The sequence below is a fragment of the Pomacea canaliculata genome, linkage group LG2, assembly GCF_003073045.1.
Source record: "Pomacea canaliculata isolate SZHN2017 linkage group LG2, ASM307304v1, whole genome shotgun sequence".
Classification (NCBI taxonomy): domain Eukaryota; kingdom Metazoa; phylum Mollusca; class Gastropoda; order Architaenioglossa; family Ampullariidae; genus Pomacea; species Pomacea canaliculata.
In genome coordinates, this window is record NC_037591.1 from 21341355 (window position 1) to 21363922 (window position 22568).

Below are 22568 nucleotides of genomic sequence, written 5' to 3' on the forward strand. Positions count from 1 at the left end.
AGTTGTTTTAGTCTCGCCTTGCAACGGACAAATTTTCAGTGAAGGGGAGGCTATTCACAGATTTGAGGAGATAATACCTTGCGCCAGGCTGTCATTAAAACAAAAAATCTCCTCTAGCTCTTTAAGTGTCCTGCGACCTTTAAAAGTAGCGATATGGGGCCGGGGGCACACAAAGGTTCGCCAACCCTAGTGGATGCTAACTGTAGCTGTCAGCTAAAAATCCAGATGAAATGTTGGTTGGTTTGCTGACTGCTAGCGACTGGCACCCTGCTAGTGTATGGCACCCTGCTAGCGACTTGTGTCTGGCACCCTGCTAGTGACTGGCACCCTGCTAGCGACTGGCACCCTGCTAGTGTCTGGCTCCCTGCTAGCAACTGGTACCCTGCTAGTGTCTGGCACCCTGCTAGTGTCTGGCTCCCTGCTAGCGACTGGCACCCTGCTAGTGTCTGGCACCCTGCTAGTGTCTGGCTCCCTGCTAGCGACTGGCACCCTACTAGTGTCTGGCACCCTGCTAGTGTCTGGCTCCCTGCTAGCGACTGGCACCCTGCTAGTGTCTGGCACCCTGCTAGTGTCTGGCTCCCTGCTAGCGACTGGCACCCTACTAGTGTCTGGCACCCTGCTAGCAACTGGTACCCTGCTAGTGTCTGGCTCCCTGCTAGCAACTGGTACCCTGCTAGTGTCTGGCTCGCTGCTAGTGTCTGGCACCCTGCTAGTGTCCAGTCGGTCTGTGACTGGTGCTCGATGTGACAGACTCATGTTGACAGACGGTCAGCTCGCGTCCTACAGCAGATGAAGAGAAGATAAAGACAAGAGGATCGCATTAAGACGAAGAGAACAATGAGGCGAGACAGCTTTAGCCCTCTAGAAGCTTATGATGGCACTAATGGCATCTTTCGAGAAACTTAAAAGCGGAAACTACACTCCAGATCTCCTTCTGATATTAGACATTAATTTTATTCATTCACTCTGTGACCATTTATTCGTTCGTAAAAACACTCAGAAAGTCCGGTAATCGTAACCTTTCCTCGCATGTTACTAAAATAAATTTCTCGAAGTTTACATCAAAATAGAAACCTTGTACCAGTCCTGTATTGTTCGCTAGCTCTGTGTGAATGATATGCTCATGTCGGCCATTTCTCTGTGAACACTGTGCTCCTGTCGGCGCTTTCTTTTATCGACACAACCCACAACGAAACATTGAATATGTAATGAACCCCTTCCCCCCGAAAAAAGGTGGTTCGCGACTCGGAAGGTTGGGCAGTTGGTAAAACAGAGAAACTCACTTACCCACTAATGCCCGCTCCATCGTGACCAACCATGCATGACGAGCAGGGGCTTCCATAAAAACCCATTGGTGTGTGTATTTGTGTGTGAGAGTGTGTGTGGGGAAGTGAATGTGTGTGTTTGTGTGGACTTTTTCTTGTTGTTAAACTGTGTGTGTGTGTGTGGGATTGGCGGTTACCGGTGTCTCGCTTTAGCCGTGTTTGATGATGTAAAATTCGAATAAAGAACACCTTATTTTTGCACCTTTAGTTTTCGTCGGAAATTCACGGCTTGAAATCCCTTTTTTCGAAATGTCAAATGTACACATTTAGTTTACTGAATTTCCCTGTCTGTGCGACTTCCCACAGTTCCGACTTACGTAATGCTGAGAGAATTATTTATTTTGTTGCCCTCCTCCTTCCGTCCTCCTCTCGCTGCTCCCCTCCCCCCTTTAACTCTTGTGCAAACAGTAACACAATCCCACAGGCCAAACTGTTGTCTAGGGAATGGTCATGGCTGGATGTATTTCCGGCCTCGGCACCGCCTTTTGCCTACTTTGTGGCCAACTTCAGACAAAAGCAGACCACAGGAGGAAATGTAGTCTCTTTTATCACCTTGGCTTTTCGCCGAATAAATGTTTTCTTTAGGCGAGCTATTTTTGTTGTCCATCACCGACTTGCTGACTGGCCGTAGTTTAGCCAGGAGTCTGGGTTAGGCTGGATCTGGTTTTCTTGTGTCTGTGTTTGCAAGGAGTTCAGTGAAATTGTATATTTGTTGGGTAAGCTGCTTGTCTTCCGGAATCTAAGGAGACGAAAGGGTTTTAAACCACGGAGTTGTGATAAGAGAAGCTGAAGCCTGCTAATTGTTGACACATCTTGTTGATGTTTAGAGAAGGCCGCCCTCAGCTTCCTGTTAGTGCATGGAGTAGTGGTTGGTGCGTGCTCACCTACTTCGCTTGCCTTCTCACTCTCTCACACACACACAACTCATAAAGTGTCAACATATGTCAAGATACACAGACATCTACAGTGCATGCACCAACTAGATAATTTTTCTGTGGCACATCATTAAGTGGATACAGGGTACAGAGGACTGGTCTCAGGCCAGTAGGATGTAAACTGCTGATATTTGCTAAGAGGGACTTGTGGGTTTAAACTGAGAAGATTCCCCACGCCTAGCTATATCTTTGTCGCTATCCTGACATCTGATAACTTTTTGATCACTATTTATCGCTTGAAAAACGATGTGCTCCCGATTTAATCTCTCTATCTCTCTCACACACGTAAGCATTCATCTCAATTGCAAATGAGACCATGAGAAAGTCATGAAAAGGCGATAAGATGAAAAATTGAAATAAAACGCTAAATGTCTCAATAATAAATTTATCTCATTGATTTCAAGCATAATATTTTTTTATTCAGCTTTTCTTTCCATCCTGTTCCCTTATTGGGGGAACTATCGTTGTATGTGGTATGTGTGTGTGTACATTGTGTCGCTAGATGACTGACTGTTATATCTGTATTTCAGCCAAGAAGAGGCGCAGAACATTGACGAGGAGCTCTTCACCAGGTACAGCTTCAGCGTCGACCAGCTGATGGAGCTGGCGGGCTACAGTTGTGCTGTGGCCATCGCTCGGGTCAGTGGTGGTCCTGCCTGACTCCTCCAACATTCCTTCTTTCTCTCTTGACTGTGCTTCCCTCTCCTATCTGATATATTCTGGTTCCCCATGCGCTTAGTCGGCCATCATCATTCGCATGTTTTACTTAAGCGGTTTTGATTACCCGTGGATTCATTAACTTAAATAAGTTTGGGGACTTACTATTGGAAAATCGCATACGACACGCGTAGACTAGAAATGTAAAGGAGACATAAACGTAGAGTGTTATCCATGTGTAAAATATAAGTTTAATTAATGTAGTTTATTATTTACTATCATAAATATTACAATGTTTTAAAATTTATTAAATTATGTTATTAAAATGTTTCAGTGCACTGAAAAAAGCAGAATTACGGCTGCGTTATGGTTTGGGGCTAGGGGGGACGGTACTTAAATTTCAACTGATAGAAGTATAGGTCAGGTTTTCACTTTAAAAATTCGAGAACCAAGTTATTATTTTTTTCTCAGAGGACATTAACAAACAAGGCGGCAGCACAGTCCCCATCCAAGGGCGGCGGCTCACACAATGATTGCAGCCGTCAAACCAGCGCGAAACACAAGATCATTTCCCGTTCTTTATTGTTGTTGTTTTTGTGAGGCTAGAGGAGTTTGAGTCACCTCCTGTAATTTGTTATTTATTGCTGTCAGAGACCATGAGGTACTAATGTGGCGAAACAACAGTGTCATGTCACCCACCAACACACACACAGGTGACAAAGTCTGGAAGTGGAGGGACCATTCCCATTTTTCTCTCATCAGCTTCCTCGCGCCACACTTTAGGTTCTAGGTTTAGGAAAAGCTGTCCACTTCCACTACAAGCTACAAAAGTGTGAAATTAGTCTCGTGTGATGTCCATTGTAGGTTTCGTGTCCTGTGTGAAGACGTCGATGTCAAATTTGCTGTGGATTTTATTTCTTTGGAACCATTTGTAGCATGTTACAACCGGTAAAATAACTTTAACTTAAATATACAACCTTTTTTATATCAATGATGTAGTTCATCAAAATTTAGTTATGATAGGACACACGGTGTGGATATCATAACGTCCAACTAGAACCACCCGCTCACGTGCACCCCGACACTGCTTGATTGATAAGATGTGTGTATGCGCTGCGTCCTCGTCATGATGGACGCATCTCGTTTCCCCAATGAAAGGCCAGTCTAGGGTCTGTATGGAATTCCACAGCCTGCCTTGAATGGTTAACCACGCCATGATTTATTGTTTCGGTGACTGATGTAGCTCGATATTTGTGAATTCTGACAGGGATGCCTGCCTGCTCCTCGGGTGTCTTGGGTGTATGGTCGTGCCACGCATACCTCGTTTGGATTTCGCTGGGGTTTGCGAATCCCATCAAAGATGTTGTGCACGATTAACGCAGCGGAACAAGCAGCCTGCTGATGACTACGTGAGACTGGTTGACGGCCATCGATCTCTAGCCCACTCCTTCCCTAACTTCTCCCATCATTAAACAAAAAAAAAATTCTATTACCTAGCATTTGCGCGTGCGTGTACGCATGCACGCAGGGAGAGAGAGAAGCGAATGGTATTATTGCTAAATCCTCCATTTGTCGACTGTCCCATCGATCTCTGTACCCCCTACCCTTCCCCCCGGGCAACCGCCAACCTAATCCTTCCCCTACTTTCCCCCCAACCACCATAAGAATGAAATGATGAAAATGATTAAAATGGAATCGAGAGCGGAGTAGTTATGGGCTCGACAGCAGAGCGGCCATGCTTGGTTACCCGTCCAACCTGTCGTCAACTGCCGGTCCTGAATGCTAAAAGGACCGCAAATTTTTTTTTCTATCCATATTTCTGCAACATTAACAGCAAGACTGAGATGCTGCGTTACTTAAAGGCAAAAACAATCAAGAATTTGGGCGCCGAGGAAGTGCGGCAGTAATTGATGACGCGTCGGCTTAGAGGAAAGACAGAAAAGACGTTCGATCATCAACGACGACGCTCGCCTGCGCGGAGCCTTATCGCTCCTACCCTACCTTGCCACCGGCATTTTGAGGCCGTATTTTGTTTTTTCTTCATTTCATCAAGCGAAATTGACAAAGTTTTAAATAATTATTTACAATATTTTAGCACTAACGTTTTCTAAGACATTTTTTTTGTTATTTGCTCAATGGCAAATTTAAAAGACGAACGCAGAATATTTCGATGATAACGTGAGCAGACTGTTGCCCAGTTCCTCTGGTATATAGGATTTGTTCCAAGAAAATTTAAATTGTGGTGGGGGATTGTTTGGGACTTCCTGATTTGCTTATTTTCGGCGGTATTTGCGAGAACTAACAGTACTGTCAGCGATATTCACACGTGTGGTTTTCTTATGCGAATGCATTGTTGCTAAGTTTGCATAACAAAATAGTTGAAAGATTATTCTTCGCCGTTAGCCTTCTGGGCGTCATCATTTCCTCATCGGCCTCAGCTGTGATCCCGGAAGCATTCATTCAGTTCTTGGCTTCTGAAAATTATTGACTAGATGCGAAAACAAAATGTTTCAGAGCAGGATTGGTCCTTCCTAGTTTCAGTTCGTCGATTACTTTGCTTCTAAATTCGTCATTTTTACGTATCATTTTTTTTCCTTCCGCAACATGACGTTGTAACGGTTTTCTTCAACAGCTGGCGATCATCGACTTTTTTAATTAACAATGCGTTATTAGGTGACGTAGGGCTATAAGTCGTACCTGCGGGGTATAGTTTTAACCAATGCTGAAAAAAGTTAAAATATCGCTGTCACCTGGTTCATGAAAAGTGGTTTTAAGTCACACACCTCCACGCTGTATTCAGCTGGCTCAGATACACTCTCCTTAGTTCAGTGGGATCGTACCTGAGACGCCTGTTCAAGAGTCACACGAGCCTCCCGAGTAAAGCAGTGGTATTTTTTTTTTTTAAGCCTTCCACGACACCAGCTCTAAACTGATTTGTACTCGGTAATGTCATTTTAACGATTTGTAACGGTTACTCACCGTCTCTTGTGCTTCATCACGCCCATTTCCAGCTATCGCGCCGTGTACACGTTCTTCCCACTCTCTTGAGCCTCTTCCTCCCCTTCTACACTCCCCTACCCCGTTCCCACCCCAAAAATGAAAGTTTCTTCTTCCTTTATTTATCTGCGTCCTCAGCACACGGCTTCTGTCTCTCAGCAGTCCGAGCACATCTCGCGAAAGACGACTCAAAATGTCAGCGATTTGCCTCCGAGGGGCTTCCGTCGGCAAGGTCTCGTCAGTGCACAGAAGTGAGCTCTTGTGCAATGGCTTGTGAGGGGTTTGGGGGAAGTGTTTTATGTAGAGCCACTAAGACTATCACGGCAAGGCAGACAGCCTTGTAAACAGATGCCACATGCAGAGAAAGAACAGCGTGTCTGAGAGGAGATCTGAACCCAGGACAGCCAACCCTCACGGTATTGGTGACAGGCGCTAACCGTTGTGGCACCTGGTCACCCTCAGTGACCTGTCAGGCTGGGTCCTACATCTGATGCAGTTTGTTGATCAAGCTGGGCATGTAAACACAACCATCTCTAACTTTCTCTCCCCCCTCCTCACCAGTCTTCGCCTCTCATTCATTATCCCCATCACTGTGTTCGCATTATGTGCCAGAATATTTCTATCTACAAAAAACATAGCAGCGCATAGTCACCTGTGTAGTGAAGTGATAATGTGTTTTGCAAGCTGGTTAAGTTGTTGTCTTAACCCTAACCTGTCAACAACGTGCCCTCAAGTTTCCTTTAAACGACCCCCTCCCCACTTCTTTTGTCTGCCTTCCTGGATTTTCTTACTTGATAATTTCGTCGATGTCTTGGCGCTGTGTCCTTGTCTTCCTTGAGACACCCGTTGTGTTTTCTCGGTTTTGACCTGTGTTTTGTGTGGTTTTTCTCTTTTTTTTTAGCTTGCGCGGTTTTTATTATTTTTCTGTAATTTTTGTATTTATTTTATTTTCAGCAGTGCGTGTTTTTACATAAAAGAATGTATTTTTCGTTTTGCGGCTTTTTTTGCACTTTATTTTATTATTTTTCTGACATTATTCATTTTGATGTTTGTTTCAGTTTTTGAAATGTTTTCTGAGATTTATTAGGTTGTAGTTTTTATTTTAAGATAACAAGTTTGGGGAAAAAACTTGCATAATGCAACAGTTTGTTTTTACGGGGTGCGACCTTATTTCGAGTAGCAATTTATTGTCATTACGATGTCAGAAGAATGGCGACACAGCTTCCTGTAGCGGCCTCTGTTTTTCATTCTACTCACGTGCTGTTCCTCTCTTTCTATTTCTTGTGCCTTTTGCCACATCTCTTCCCACGTATTTTCCTGACTGCCCATGCATGCAGTCCCTGTCTCAGCACTGTCACCAGCTTTGCCTCTCTCTCTCTTTGACGCAGAGGATGTTTCTGTTTTTATTTTGTAATTTATTGTTTAATATCTTTTGGGGGATGTTTTGTAAACTTATCAGATAAGTACATAATATCTTTATCCATAATATGTACATATCAGTTTATACATTCTGAACAAGCGCTCTAGGAATGTGACATTAAGTTATTTTGATGTCATCCCATGATACAGGCTGATGGCATGAAGCACTGTATATTCGTCATTTTGATTTATTTTTTTACAAAATAAAAAAATAAATATCATAAAAGGCAAATCGCGCTGTGTTTACAGCTCAGAGTACAGTGGAACCTCGGTTAACGAACTTAATCCGTTCTGGAAAGTTGTTCTGTTCGTTATCCGAAAACAATTTTTTCCATAAGAAATAAAGGAAATAGATTTAATTAGCCCCTAACGGCTGCAGGAGTTCAATAGCCTGATGAGCAACGTGACATTATAAAATCGGGGCAACTTCCCTTTCGTAGCTTGAGGTTAAAGGAAACAGTAGTCATATTAGCCCGGTGTGTCGTCGTTTTGTTCGTTTTAGCGGAGGTCAACTCGGAAGAAGGGACGGGCACCTAACGGTCAGTTACAGCTGGCAACTCGGCTAGGCGCTCTCTAAGTACTTGGCTGTCCGTTTCCCCGTCAGCTTCCCAGTCCAGCGGTTTGAAGGAGTTGAGCATCTTTGTGGCGATATCAGGTCTTTGATCTGGACCTTCATATCCTACTCCTCTGTCCCATAAAGTGTTTAATTAGCCCCACGATGTAGCCTGGATCCAAAAGGGGGAGGTGAGGAGAAGTTGGAGCGCTTGCTGTCGTGTGATGGCCGAGCGTTTGATAGGCGGACAATCCAGTTATCAGGAAACAACCGTCTCACACGATTGCATAGTAATTTAATTATCGCGGTCGAAACTTATGACATAATTGGCAGGTTATTTGATTGCGGTGCCACGACAAACAGTCACAAGCAAGAAAGTGTCCATATGTACACACCACAGACCTCAATGACCTTCTAAGTGGCGACTAGTGGGTGAGGGGTGGACTAATGTTTTGAAGATACTGATATGTGGTGGGTTGCTTCAGTAGCGGAACTGAGTTCAACCCGTCCGACAGCCAAACCATGATACAGTGGACAGTGTGTGCAGATCTTTTTTCCCCAATGTCATTATTTGCCGATGTCTCCCATTTTCGTGATAATGAAATATAAACTGGTGCCGACAAGGTATAATAATGTCCCTGTTGTATGTCGTTATATAAGCAGTTTCGCCGTGAAGTAAATGGCGATTAATAGCTTTTCTCTCACTCTTTCTCTGATTTTTAAAAAAAGTTAGCTTTTACACGATTTTGCCACGAAATTTCGTGGACTGCCATTCTACTTATCTTAGTATTGGCCAGTAATATGCCATTGCATGCTGAGACTCGAGAGAAAACTTCTTTTGATAACTCTTGTGCACCTAGCAGTAAAAGTTCCTGGTTTCACTTCTTGTGTTGGTGGTGTTTGTCAGTAAAGTTGCCTGGTTTTCAATACGTGTACTGGTGGTGTGTTTCAGTGCTACCCGACAGAGACGTTAAAGAAAGATCACGCTGCAGTTCTGGTGTGCTGTGGGCCAGGAAACAATGGAGGTGATGGCCTCGTTTGTGCCCGACACCTCAAGCTGTTTGTGAGTAAATAATAATAATTGTAAATCACATTTTCCACTACATATGCACTGTGAAATAGTGCAGAATGACAAATTTACAGGCCTGAATTCTGTCCGGACTTACCCTGTAGGGATGTTATTTTTATATCAGTGAATCTAGTTATGTGGCATACAGGAACATAACAAAGGTTTTCCATAACTGTCTATACTCTATGGCCAACTTTGGTACACTGTCCATTGTCTGTTTTAACTATCAACTATTAACTATCAGCGCATATATGTGTCTGGGTGCAAGCATACTTCAATATACAAAAGGATGCATATGATCATATAGATATAATAATGTATGTCAAGGTTATAGAGAAATTTTCACTTTTTTCAATTAATGTCATAGTTAAAATTATTTCCTCATTCCGTCTTACACATGATAGTGAGATGCTTTTCAGTTTTTCACTTGCTTATATCCAGAATTAAGAAATAAAATTTTGGCATAATTTTGTTTAAATTTTATTTTGAAGTCAGAATATCAGAACACATGCTACTCTCTGAATACTACCCAGCACCTCTCATCTGCAGATAAGGAAAATGAATGATTAATATTGCTTCTGACACAGTGTTCAGTAAATGCTGTTCAGAAATGGAGTGAATTTTGGCATGTTACCATCAAACATTATGTCATGCTTTAAAAGTATAGTTCCCACGGACTGTCATTGTTTGTGCTAGTTGTTATGCTGCATGCTGCCCAGCAAGAGGACCTTATAATGTGTCATCTGCATGAGCAATCAGAAAATTTGATTTACTTGGTTAAAGAGCTGGAAGAGCACTTCCACAGCCCAATGATTTGAGGCTGGAGGAGATATTGATTTCACCACATTGGTGCACTCCGTGATTTGCAAGTTTAGTGGCACATGCTGAAGTTGCTAAAAGCTGGAGAAAACACTTAACATGTGTGTGTGTGTGACAGATATTTCTCTAAAAACCAGCTGTTTTCTCTAAAGTCACTGTAACATCTCTGAACTATTGTCTTGTTGACAAAATTGAAAGTAAACACTCTACTCTGACTGAAATGATGTATAATAAGACCATGAGTCAACAAGTAACAATGGTCCTATAAAATCTGCATTTTCTGTATTTATACAACCTATACACACATAATCAAAACAACACTTGTGGGCAGCATTGTCTTTTTTGTCAATATGTCTATGCTACATTTAGATCATGTAAGCTAATTAGTCTCTTCAGAATAAAAAATGGGATAGAAAAGGGCCAAAGGAAGGAATACAGGGATATCTTTGCAGATTGAGCTTTCATTTTCTTAGTAACCTCCTTTATTTTAAAATTTCTGGAAGCTTTCTCAGAGTACACTAAACCAAACATCATGCAGGAAATAATAGATTTTTACTACACCTACCTGGTTCCCAGTTAATGATTTTAAGATACTTACTATGCCTTCATAATCAAAAGATATTTACAAGCAATATGGTTTAGGTTTTTTTTTCCCTGTTCCAACCTTGGTCTCACCAATGTTTAAATGCTTTTCTCTGGTTGTTTGAGATAAAATGCGCACATTTTCTGCTCAAGGTTGTGAACAGATACCATTTTATTACCCTTACGAAACTGCAATGAATTGTTTCTCTATTTTTTTTAATTTAAATAAATTTCTTCAGCACTGATTGCGTTCATACATCATCAAATGATAGTGTACCTCTATTAAGGAAGCAGTTTTATTTTTTCTTATGTGAGAGATTAATAAGTCTGCTTTTCAGATTGCTGTGTGCTTACTATCTTCATGCTGTGTTGCTGTGTGTTCAGGGCTACAAGCCATCGATATTTTATCCCAAGCAGTCCAATAAGCCACTCTTCCAGAACCTGCGTGCACAATGTGAGCAGATGGACATGCCTTTCCTGTCGTTCTTCCCGTCAGAACCCCATCTCATTGCTGAGTCATACAATCTCGTCATAGACGCTCTCTTTGGCTTCAGTTTCAAGGGACCAGCTCGTCCTGAGTTTGCAGTCATACTTGACAAGCTGAGGCAGATACAGAATGACGTACCGATCTGCAGCATTGATGTCCCTTCTGGTAAGCTGTGCCAAGATTATTAAAGTATTAATAAATACATGTACTAATAATAATATAAATATTTTGCCTATGTAAACTAAGGGAAAGCTCAATGTGCTTAACAAATCACAGCAACCATAGCAGGCAATGAAAAATGAGATCAAGGATTAAGTCAGAGTGACATAGTATGAAGTCAAAATCAGTTACAACATCACAAAATTACAAAGGTATGTAGCAGACTGTACACCACACCAAAAGGTAGTGTCCACATACACCATAGACCACTGCCCACATGGCATATGATACAAAGCAGGCACATCCAACCCCAACACACAACAAAAGTCTACTGATCACAAAGGTGTAACAGAACTGAAGCCTGCATTACTGCATTTAATTGTAAGTTTTCCCATTAAAAAAAAAAAACAAACAAACTAAAGCCACCAACAAGAAAAGGGCATCCCATTTCAAGTACACAGTGTCACACCCACACCAAGTCCAACATGAACAAGATGTCAGACAAACATATAACAGAGAGCAATCCTCCTCCCACCAGCCAGTTAGACATTCCTGTATTACACTTAAATTAAACTCCTTGTTTAATGTATGCCTCTTCCTATCACCCTTTGTAAATCATTTCTCTTGAAGGTTTATTATTGTTTCTCTGATAATTCAGGGTGGGATGTTGAAAAAGGATGTGAAGATGGGCTTCACCCAGAACTTCTTATCTCCTTGACAGCGCCAAAAAAGTGTGCTGCTTTTTTCCATGGAAAATATCACTACCTGGGAGGTCGCTTCATTCCACGCAGTCTGGAGCAGAAATACAGCTTGAATCTTCCCCCATATCCTGGCACAGATCCCATTGTGGAGCTGAAAATGCACACAGCACAGTCTGCTTCTAATGAGTAGTGCTTAAGTTCTATTCTGTAAGCATTCTCTTTTTTTCTTCTCTTCATAATGATCCTGATATTGTGACATCTACACCATCTTGGATGAGGTGGGTGCAAGGTAGATGTGTTGTTAATTACATTTAATAACTGATCTTTAACACATTTCAGCATTTAGAACCTACAGAGATAGGGATCAGGCAGAACTGGTTTTGCATTATGGACTGCAAGAGATGAAATAGCACTGAGTACATTTTAAGAATTTCATGTAGACTGTATCAAAACTAAGGCAACTGCTTTTGGAAAATATGCCTTTAGAGGTGATTATGGGATACATTAAGAAATACACAAACACCAACCAATTCTTATGCTGCATATCATCACTAACAGTTTCCTACTAAATCTGATATATTTAAAACTGCTAGCAGTGACGCTTGAGTATAATGCCTAACTGAGATAATGCATACAGTTCTTTACAAACTTGAAACCTTTTGAAATATGTATGCTGAAAATATCCATTTTGCTTTTCTTCAAAGAACACTTTTAATTATTATTCTTTTTGTTAAATGTGGGAATTTTTTCCTTTTCTGACAGCATGTCATGCTCACTCTTACTATGGCTTATTTATAATAATATTTTATGTGTTTTTTAATCCTGCTGCTGGGAAAAACATGGAAATTTCTAAATATTATAATTTTTATGTCAATTCCTATTTGTAAGCCACAGCACAAGGGTCTTAAAGAAGTATTTACAAGGAAATATAGAAACAGTGTCATTTCTTGGCAACTGGACATATTCCCTGTTCCTTTCTTTTGCTTTAGATGGCAGTTTTTGTGATTTAGGATGTTATGTCTCTGTTTCTTGTTCTGCTGTTACAGATTCTTTAAATTGTATTTTAAAAAATGTGCTGCAACAATATCCCTCATTACAATGACAATTTTCTTTATTAAAATATTGCATGGGATTTTCTGTTGTTGTTTTTTTGATTGTCAAGCTTCACATCATTATAATTACTGGTTATGTGAAGTGATAGACTGCAAATGTGATCTGATGGAATGAGGATGCACAGACACAACCACCGATGTAGGTGTAAAGGGGTGAACACTTATCTATATGCACATTTGCAAACTTCATAATATTGCAAGCCTCTTAATACTTCAAATTGATAAATTATTTATTCTCTAAGCAATGCCAATAATGCCCAGAATCGTACAGACATCCTATTATATAGTAAGTACACACCCTACTGCTTAACCAATTTCTGAAATCTGTAATCTGATATATAGGCTTGTTCAAAGATACCCAGCTACTGTGATTTTGACTTTTACACTAAGCATGTGGCCTACCTTCCAAAAAAGTGCCTTTTAAAAATGAAATTCTACCCTGTCTTTGGTGATACTCCTAAAATTACATTACACTCAAGTGTGATTTTGTCACCACAGAAAAAGATTCATTTGCTTAAATGGGCAAGGTTTTAGAGTTCAGCCAAAGTTCCCTACTCTCTAATGTATCACATGTCATGACGTATATAATAAAAATATGACAGGAGAGCACCAGGTACTTTTGACAGCAACATAAATAGGATGACATTTAAACATTAGAGTTCAAGTGCCTGCGCAGTATTTTTTTTTTTACAGAGGATGGCAAGATTGACAGAGAGGGACATATACCAATCTTCAAAATGAAAATATTGTGCTACCAGTTGGCCCTATTTCTTAGATACCTAACCATCCCAATGAAGACTAACCAAAGCATTCATGGCATTTCCTAACATATCAGTGCCAGACCTGGGCATGGACAAAGGACCACGAAAGAAAAATAATGTGAAATGAGATCCTCAGAGGAGCAGTTACAAAGACTCAAAGGGATATAATCAAATACGAAACAATTCAAATTATGGTGCTGGCCAAGGCAATCCACCAGTACATCCAGCAACAAAGAAACAAGTGGTTCAGACACTTGACCAGGTATTAAAAGCAATTTTCAACCCCACACCCCTAACCACCTTTAACATAGAAAATCCTGGGTTTTCAACCACACTGATCATTTAACGTGGCATAACATAATTACCTGGCAGCACCATGTCACTGTTGGAAAAGATACATTGTTGGAAGGAAAATAGATTTAGAAAAAATCCTCAACAATTTTTCCTCTCTGTATCATTCATTCTTTTCTCTCCATAGTATTTTTGTAGCTTATAAACTCATATGAAATAATACATTTTAAATTACATAGAATATGACAACTTCTAAAGTGTGTCAACTGATAAATCAAAGAGTAATACTTGCTATGTTTATAATAATACCACACACAAGCAATGTATATGACCAAAAAATGAACTAACAGAACACCTAAAACCTCATATACCCATAGCAGCAATACCCGAACAGCTGAAACCTTGTATCTGTCTCTCATTGCTGCAATACCAGAAAAGCTGAAACCTTCAATTAACAACTAAGCCAACATTTTACCAATATAGTACAAGGGAGTTAAATGGCTTCTTTACACGTGCTGTGTTATTTCCCCTAGTCTGCTCAATGCATGTTATCCACTTTCCTCACAATCATGTCTGTAGAAGACGCCATTTGAGCTAATTGATATGCTCATTATCAAAACTTTGCCAATAAAAAGATTGATGCACAGAGAATCTGTACATGCTATGTAATAAAATTCTCATTTTTCATTTGCTAGAGCGTTGCTATTTCCTAGATGACTATTAGCAATCAAGCTGGTATTAATGCCCTGAATGAGTTCAAATGTTATCTTGATCATTACAGTGCACACATATTGTTTAGTACTAAATAACGGAGTTACTTCCCTCAAGGCAACTCATGGTGCCTGAATGACGATTTGTCAAATTCATGAACAAACTTATAAATAACTACAAAAAAAAAATACCTATATTCCTACAAAACAAAGGGAACAGAGTCCTATACAGCCATTAGACACAGAATTTAGAAGATAGAGACAAACCCTTTACTTCCATCATCTTTACTGCCTTTGATAGTTCAAGTATTCTCTCCTGCAGAACAGCTGCTAGTTGGGCAGCCACTGATGGCCGAAGCTGATCTCTAACCAGCAACCTAGTCCAGCTATGCATTGGCCACCAGACTATGAAGTCTTCTCATCACTTACAAACATGAAAATAGAAATATGTGTACAAACCATATAACAAACCTAGCATCAAACCGTAAAATTTTCACAGTGTTTTTATGCAGTTCCAAAAGTAACAGACCAAGTAAAATGAAGAAAAACAAAACGTTTCTCATAAAGTAGGCTACACACACTAACTGGTCCCTTTGTCATAACACCTGAATAGAAATCCAGCATTGAAAAACAGTCTGGATTACCAACAATGTGTGAAAACCATGTTGGGAAATAACTGCTCAAAATGCTTCAGGTACTGTCAGGTATTGCTGCACCATGTGCTCTCACTTAATAGTCATTATCACGTAGGAAGTGTGTGGTCATTGAAAAACTGCAAAATCTTGCACTAGCTTTTTTAACATGACTAAATGAAGAAACCATTGAAAATAATCTGCAGTTACTTTCTTCAGTCCAAAACAAAATCATTTCAAAAGTAATGGAACATTCTCTATACAGCATCATGCCAGTGAGAGAGACATGGAGGCATGCTTCTGTAAATGCAGTTATAGAATGTTTTTGATGAGTTAAAATCTATTAAATTAAACCATAATAATTATAGATGTCTAACACAATGAGTGCGGCATCCATCTGCTGTATTTCTTACATTACCTGACAGTTTATCTGGTCAAAGGAAGCTAATATTCCTTTCTTCAAAAAGAACATTCAATGAATCTTCTAAGGCTTTATTAGTTCCTCGCATTCCCCTCACAACATCTGCTGCCCACTGGAAATACTCATAAACTCGATCTTCTGTCCACCCTCTTGGGGTGGCCCGTTTAAGGTCACGAAGATTATACAGTTTGTCAGCCAGCTTGACAAGTTTAGCCTTGTGGCTGGTCACAGATGAGTGAACAATCTGCTGTTTCTTGCGCTCCTCTTTAGGCAGACTTTTGTCATCTGTCACCTCCATAACCAGATCTGCACAAAGCCATTACTGTGAAATAATATGCTTATAGCAGTTCTAATGGTATTGTCACTACCTCTAATAAGGGATTTGTCTGTTGTAGCATGACAGAGTTATCCAGCTGTTCGCAACCTGTCTCTCTCTAACACTTTTATTCTAGATAATAACAAAATGTAAACTGATTTTGAAACCCTTAAATTAACAAGGTAATACAAATAGAAACATAAAACCATTTTATTCTTTACATATGTAAGCAGAAGAGAAACTGTTGATTCAATGCATGTCTAACATCTTTATATCAACTATGACCGTTTTAATAAATTTTCAAACCATTCACCAGCAACATCTTTCCCAAACTCCGTAACCAGTTCCTCATAGGTTGTGTCTGTGTCCTCCACTGTATCATGAAGTAAAGCAGCCTGAAATGCACAAATCAATCTGTGCTCATTTATCAATTTTATCAAGTAGACCTCGATGTGGCCAGCTACTTACATTTTCAAATTTGCTAAGAAAGGCCCTTGGTTCTCTTTACAATCAACTGATGTTTCATCTGGGGCACGGGTGGGTAATTCAGTCATTTACTTCAGTGCTCAAAGACAACCTGAGAAGGTTATTCCTGAATCATAACCTTTTAAATATAATGTATCTTCCACTGAAAATGTGTATCAACTTCTATAAACTATCTTATTTCCCAAACTTTGCAGACATTAAAGTAAACAGTTTCTATAAATCTGTTAAAAACAAAATGTGATTTTAATACTAAATATGCCTGTAGCCGCGGACAGACCATCTGACCTTCTTGAAGCTTAAGAATAGGACTTTATCTCCTCGGTGCTAACCCTGACCATTTCTCAGGTTAAGAATTTTATATAAAAATGGTTAACCCCAAGAATAACGCAGGTTCAGAATTTTAAAGTAATTAGCACTGAGAATCACTTAGGGCAACTTGAGATGAAGTGGCAAGTCTGAACATTACTGTTGGTTAACCAGTTTTACTAAAATTTCAAGCCCAGGGAAAACCTAGGGTTAATACCAAGGTGATCTGAAGTTTTAAGAGGGGACGTTTACCTGAATGACTTGAAGGTCAATAATCCCTGCTTCCTGAGTAAGAATGTTGGCAACACCTGCAACAAGATCAGTTCATAAGAGACCAATAAAACTGATTTTGGCATCAAACTGACTGATCACAAAACTAGAACAAAGCTCTTTTAATAGTCAATAATGCAAGTCACTTTGGCAGTGGCAAATGGGACCCAGAAAAAACACTATGAAGACTAAACTCCTCCTAACTTCAAAGTAGTAAATATGCCCAGCAATACTGCAGCTTTTTCAGAATTGTTTGTTTAAATGTAGAAATTTTTTCCAAGGGGACAAATTATTAATTAGTGAAAAAAGCAATGAGTACATTGCTTTAGGGTGAAATATTTTGTCTCCTTGTAAAGGATGGTTACATAATGTATAACTTGCCCATGACATGCTATAGATTTCTTACTGCAACCCTGCTGTTATATCACAAGTGAAAAATTCCCCTGTTCTCAAGTACAATCCTACAAATAACACCATGATTAGAGACACTAAAAGTCAGACATAAAAAATGTCTATAGGTCTGCTTAAATTATCAAGGTAACAGCAGTAATGGGACAGCTGGAGCAATATGCTAATTAGACATCATCTACTGACATTTGTAACCTCTTTTTTTCACATAACATTTCAATGAAAATGTGTTATTTATTCCTATTTAAGAATCTAACATTATGCAAATGAGCTCAACCCACTCATTTGGAAAAAGTTTCTGCTGTCTGGCAAACATGTAAAGTATGCTTTATCTTATCTTTCTAGTTAGCATACTTCACCCTACTCTCTGCCAGTCAGTACATAAACTATCAATTGCCTGACATTGTCTTATCTGTCTATTGTATCCTTTCTTTCAAGGTCCCTTATAACAACTCAGACCATTTTCCGGTGATAAGCACATCTCAGTACAATTGAAGACAGCACCTTAGTCCCTCATATGTGCCCAAATATATTACTTCTAAATGTAGCAGGTATCAGCACCACATATCATAAATGAGCTAACAGCACATGATGCAGCCAGTGACTATGATCTGTAGAAAAGGACAGGGCAGCATTTGATCAGTTACTCCACAAAATTTGTAACAATTTTAATTTTTAAAAAAGTGTGGGTACTGTTTGCACCCATAAAAATATCATCTTCACATCTTACAAATAAAGTGTAGCAATGTTAATCATTGAATATTAACCAAAAATCCACTGTTTGTCCAGCCCTTACCAAGACTGGCATGAATATTCCTTTCAAAGAAGGTGGTAGACTATAAACAATTCAAGCATCTTGCTCCTGAATGTTTCTATTTTGCACTCTGTGATGCTGCCAGTGACTCCGAATGAGAGGAAAAATCAGATCCAATTGGTATGTACCTCTACTACACATCAAACTTGGATAATCTTGTAATCTGAGTTGGTACCAGTCAGAGAGAGAAGGAAAGACGGTGACAATTCTTTATGAACAAGGTGGTAGCATAAGCACAGTATGCTTTTTCCCCACCTAGCCCTTGCCCTAAATGGGGAAGAATACCCTACATTACTATACTATCATGATGATGAAGTATGATATAAACACAGTGGAGGTGGAATATGTACAACATATTAACCAATATTTACAGGAAGTATCTCAAAAGCTTTATGGTTTTAAATCTTTATGTAATTGCAATGCAGATATTGTTCGGATCACCAATGGTGGATGCGAGATTTCAGCAAAATGATTGTGAGTTTTGGTATAAGTGTTTTAGCAATACTTTTTTTTAAGGATTTAAATAGGTTAATTCTTAGAATAGGGATAGTGTATAAGTTTGAGAGACATTTGTTTTTTTGTGGAGAATAGCAAAAGGAGAGTGCAGGACAGTTTACCTATTAGTATTTTCTAACTGACAATGCTTTTGTTGTATTTCAGCCTCTCAGTGGAATAACTCTGAGAGGTGAAATTGTTAAGACTATATTTTCAGTTTTAGTAAAACTAAATTGCTCTTCTTTTAACACTTTCAAGAAGCCTCATAGAAGCTCCACTACTAGAGTCCCAGAAAGTGGAAGCATAGTGAAAATTGACTAGCATGGGCCATGCAAGAGTTTTCTGGAGTGATGATCTAATAAGTATTTGATTCTTGACACCTGGTAACTTCTTTTATGGATACATTTGCTTGTGACAGAGATGTGCTGGGACCATGACTAATTACTGTAAATAGTAACACCTGAGAGCCTGTGCCCCTGTACTTCCATTATTTGAGTGCCAATGTAAATATTACGAAATGGGGTGGCTAGATTTTGTCTTGTCTGCTTAGTTCTTAGTAACACAACTTCTATTATCTGAAGCAGCAGGTAATAGTTTTGTGTGTAGTTGTGGGAAAATGATCATTAAAACCACTAGAGTGTAAACATATTTCTATCATGTTGTGTTGGTTACTGGCATAGATATGGTTAATCAAAGTTTGTGATGTAGTAGTGACTCTTGTTGGGGTGATAACAATAAGAGTGACATTTGATATGCTAATTATTTCTGTCCACTGATTATTCAGTTCCAAGAGGTCAAAGTCAAAGTACTCTAACAGCATCTATTCTTTAGATTTGAGGGCCACAATTTCTAACAATGAGCTGAAGTAGTCTGCCCAACTGGCTCATTTGTTTCTAAATCCTACAAGAATTGGAGCTGTAGGAGGGAAGTGGGAAGTGAGTCAAATGGTGACGGGCACAATCATAACTTTTATCTCCCCTTTTACTACAAAAAGCCAGTTTTTCCCCACCTCCTGCTGGTCTGCACTGTCAGAATAAAAGAAATCAACAAGACACATCATTGCTTTATCTCAAAATCTCTGGCCCAATCTCCCCATCCTTCCCTCTTTTGACTAAGTTAGAAAAGCGACATTGAGGCTGCATCAAATGCAAGACTAATGTCATCTGCAAAGTCCAGGTCCTCTAGCTGTTTGGTGAAGGTCCACTGGATACCGATGTTGTTGTCTTGGGTTGTCTTGCACATAATCCAGTCTATGACCATCAGGAAGATTGTTGGTGATAATATGCAACCCTGTCTTACGCAGGTCTTCATTATGAAAGGTTTAGTGAGTTTGCTGTTGTGAATAACTTGGCAGGACGAGTCTTCATACAACCCGTGAATAATGTTTATTATCTTAGGTGGAATGCTATAGTGGATAATCAGCCTCCAGATGATGTACCTGTCTACACTGTCAAAGTCCACAAATGTTATATAGAAGGAGGACTGTCACTCAACAGACTGCACAAGGATGAAACGGAGGGTGGTAATGTGGTCAGTGCATGACCTATCCTGACAAAATCCTGCTTATTCTGGTCTCGGTCTCTTGTCTAGTGCCTTCTTCAGTCTCTCTAGAATTATCCTTGATAAGACTTTACCGGGGATGGACAGCGGCATGATCCCCCGCCCATTGTTGCACTGAGACAAGTCTCCTTTCTTCGGTAACATGACCAGGTGGCCTAGTTTCCAGTCTGTTGGTACTAGCTCTTGTTCCCAGATCTTGTATAGAAGAGGCTGTAAAATTGTTGCTGTTGTTTCTGGGTCTGCTTTTAATGCTTCTAGGGGTATGCCATCCTGGCCCGCTGCTTAGCCACTTTTCATGCTTTTGATGGCTTTGATGATTTCTGTCTTAGTGGGAGGGCTGGTGTTGACATAAAGTTGCTCAGTTGCTGGTGGTATGTCAGGTAAAGATGATGGATCAGGTTGATTCGGGATCTCTTTGAAGTGTTCCATCCAGTGGTCTCTCTGTCCTGCATCATTTGTTATGGTCTTGCCGTCTTTGTATTTTGCTGGCTTGTTTGGGTTAATGTTCCTGCCTGACAGAGTTTATTCCATATAGTCGCTTTATGCTTCCCTGTATAGCTTCTGTCTCTGCTTCCCCTGTTGGTGCAACTTACCTTGTAGTGGTGTGGTGGCTTGCACACCTTGTCGATCCACAGAGCTAAGTTGGCAGGAGCCTTGAGCTTCTGGCAGGTCTAACCAAGCCGGACAGGTCTGTCAGGGGAGAGGTCAGATTAAAATGTTGAACCTCGTCTTTATATCTATTTTGGTTCCAGTAGAACTTCTTTTTTGCTATCCTTACCCTGAAGCCTGGAGCCATCATTGAGCTGGGCCTTGACCAGTCCAGCATATTTCTTTTACAGTGGACATCCAAAGTTCTGCATCTGGGCTTATACACTTGGTGGCACCAATCTTCCCTGTAAGTGAACCACCACCAATGGGTTGGTCTAGTGACTCTAGTCACAAACACACAGGCACTTTCTGGCTAGTCCTTTATGGTGGAAAACCTTCACATGCTGAAGCTTTGTTAGAATCTTCATTTTTTTGTAGTGGTTTACTCCTTTAACCTTCCTATTTTCCAAGACTGCTCACAAGGCAGAGGCGGCATTTTCCCTTGGCTAGGGAGTGGTAAAGTGCATGCCAGGAGTGATGAACATCATGCTGAAGGTCTGTATCCACTCCCATACATAAAAACTTGTTATTACCTTGAAAAGCAAGAGTGGAACCGGAAGCAACAAGACAACCATGTGGCTTCTCAAACTAAATTAATCAAAAATTTGAAAACGTAATAAGCCTACAAAAATTTATATTTATGTATTGTACAGAAACATTTTCTATATGTTAAACCCATAAATTCTGTAATACCAAAATCTGAACAGATGTAAGTTAACAAAAACTATATTTATACCAATCAGCTATGTGCTGCTGATAGTACTTGTTGCAATTATAATTAACTTTTCCTGTGACATGAATTTAAAGGTCATACAAATCGGTGCTTTGCGATTTTTCGTACACATAGAAACCGTGTATGGTGGCACTCTAAACCTTTATTTGAAGGGAATAGCTCTTATTCGAATTAATAACAGCGGTGTTCACGTTCTGTCTGCTTGGCAACTTTTACAAATCTCAAGGTTTATTAGGTACATGGTATTTTTTTCTCTCTTGATATGACGCAAAACACATATTCCGGAAATATTAATATTTTGTAATGCTGAAATATCCAAAAAAAATGTCTGTTGAGGTTGCACTAAACTTTCTTTCGACTGTGACCATCATTCAACACATCAGTCTCCGGCTGACTGTTTTAATTGCTCATCATTACTATGATGACCCTTCTTTGCACGACCGATGTGAAAATAAACGATTTTTTTAATGATACTGACCAATAGGGTGGTTTATATATGGAGTCTTCTCTGGATCCTTTCTTCTCTGGTTTTTGTGTTTGACCGCTGAGAAGTTTACACATCGGATAATTTCTGCCACTGCACCATTGCTATTTACAATCACCTCGTTAGGATTCATTCTTGCTGTCTGCTATTCTAAGGCGACGCCATAGATTTGGTGAGTGGGGTTGTTCGAAAACTCTCTGCACAACGATTTCATCTTTATTTCCCTAAACCGTGAAGCTGCCTGGGATATTTTCGATTGAGTATTTTGGTATTTTATATTCTATAATTTTACCTCGCTTTGAGAAAAAAATTCAAAACAGATTTCTCCGATCCGCTACAATGACACTGAATGCGGTAGCCTAACATCCCTCTCGTTTGATCACAGTCATGTATCGTGAAATCTCGTTGGCCTCGAGAC

At 39.9% G+C, this 22568-nt stretch overlaps 2 protein-coding genes across 5 annotated transcripts in view; one reads left to right on the forward strand and one right to left on the reverse strand.

The window, feature by feature from the left end:
* The window catches only part of LOC112556771 (NAD(P)H-hydrate epimerase-like), a 71891-nt gene extending 59056 nt beyond the window's left edge, over window positions 1-12835 (forward strand). For all 4 annotated transcript variants that reach the window (XM_025226125.1, XM_025226126.1, XM_025226127.1 and 1 more), the window contains exons 3-6: window positions 2791-2899; window positions 8839-8949; window positions 10741-11008; window positions 11661-12835. In XM_025226125.1, coding sequence (XP_025081910.1) covers window positions 2791-2899; window positions 8839-8949; window positions 10741-11008; window positions 11661-11893 — 721 coding nt within the window. In that variant the 3' untranslated portion in view covers window positions 11894-12835. The remainder of the gene's footprint in view (window positions 1-2790; window positions 2900-8838; window positions 8950-10740; window positions 11009-11660) is intronic.
* A 658-nt stretch (window positions 12836-13493) lies between these two features.
* Window positions 13494-22524, reverse strand: LOC112556788 (guanosine-3',5'-bis(diphosphate) 3'-pyrophosphohydrolase MESH1-like). Its single transcript, XM_025226161.1, has 4 exons — window positions 22145-22524; window positions 16991-17046; window positions 16260-16341; window positions 13494-15936 (listed from the first exon to the last, which is right to left on the reverse strand). Exons 1-4 carry the CDS (start codon window positions 22281-22283, stop codon window positions 15644-15646), a joined length of 570 nt encoding a protein of 189 aa, XP_025081946.1. The 5' UTR covers window positions 22284-22524; the 3' UTR covers window positions 13494-15643.
* Window positions 22525-22568: the final 44 nt, after the last annotated feature.

Bases quoted from the DNA above. Each gene is read 5' to 3' on its own strand.
- LOC112556788 (XM_025226161.1), bottom strand. From the start codon at position 22,283: ATGAATCCTAACGAGGTGATTGTAAATAGCAATGGTGCAGTGGCAGAA. The intron at 17,047-22,144 runs GTCAGTATCATT...ATCTTGTTGCAG, and splicing joins ATATATAAACCACCCTATTG to GTGTTGCCAACATTCTTACT. The intron at 16,342-16,990 runs GTAAACGTCCCC...TGTGCATTTCAG, and splicing joins TTGACCTTCAAGTCATTCAG to GCTGCTTTACTTCATGATAC.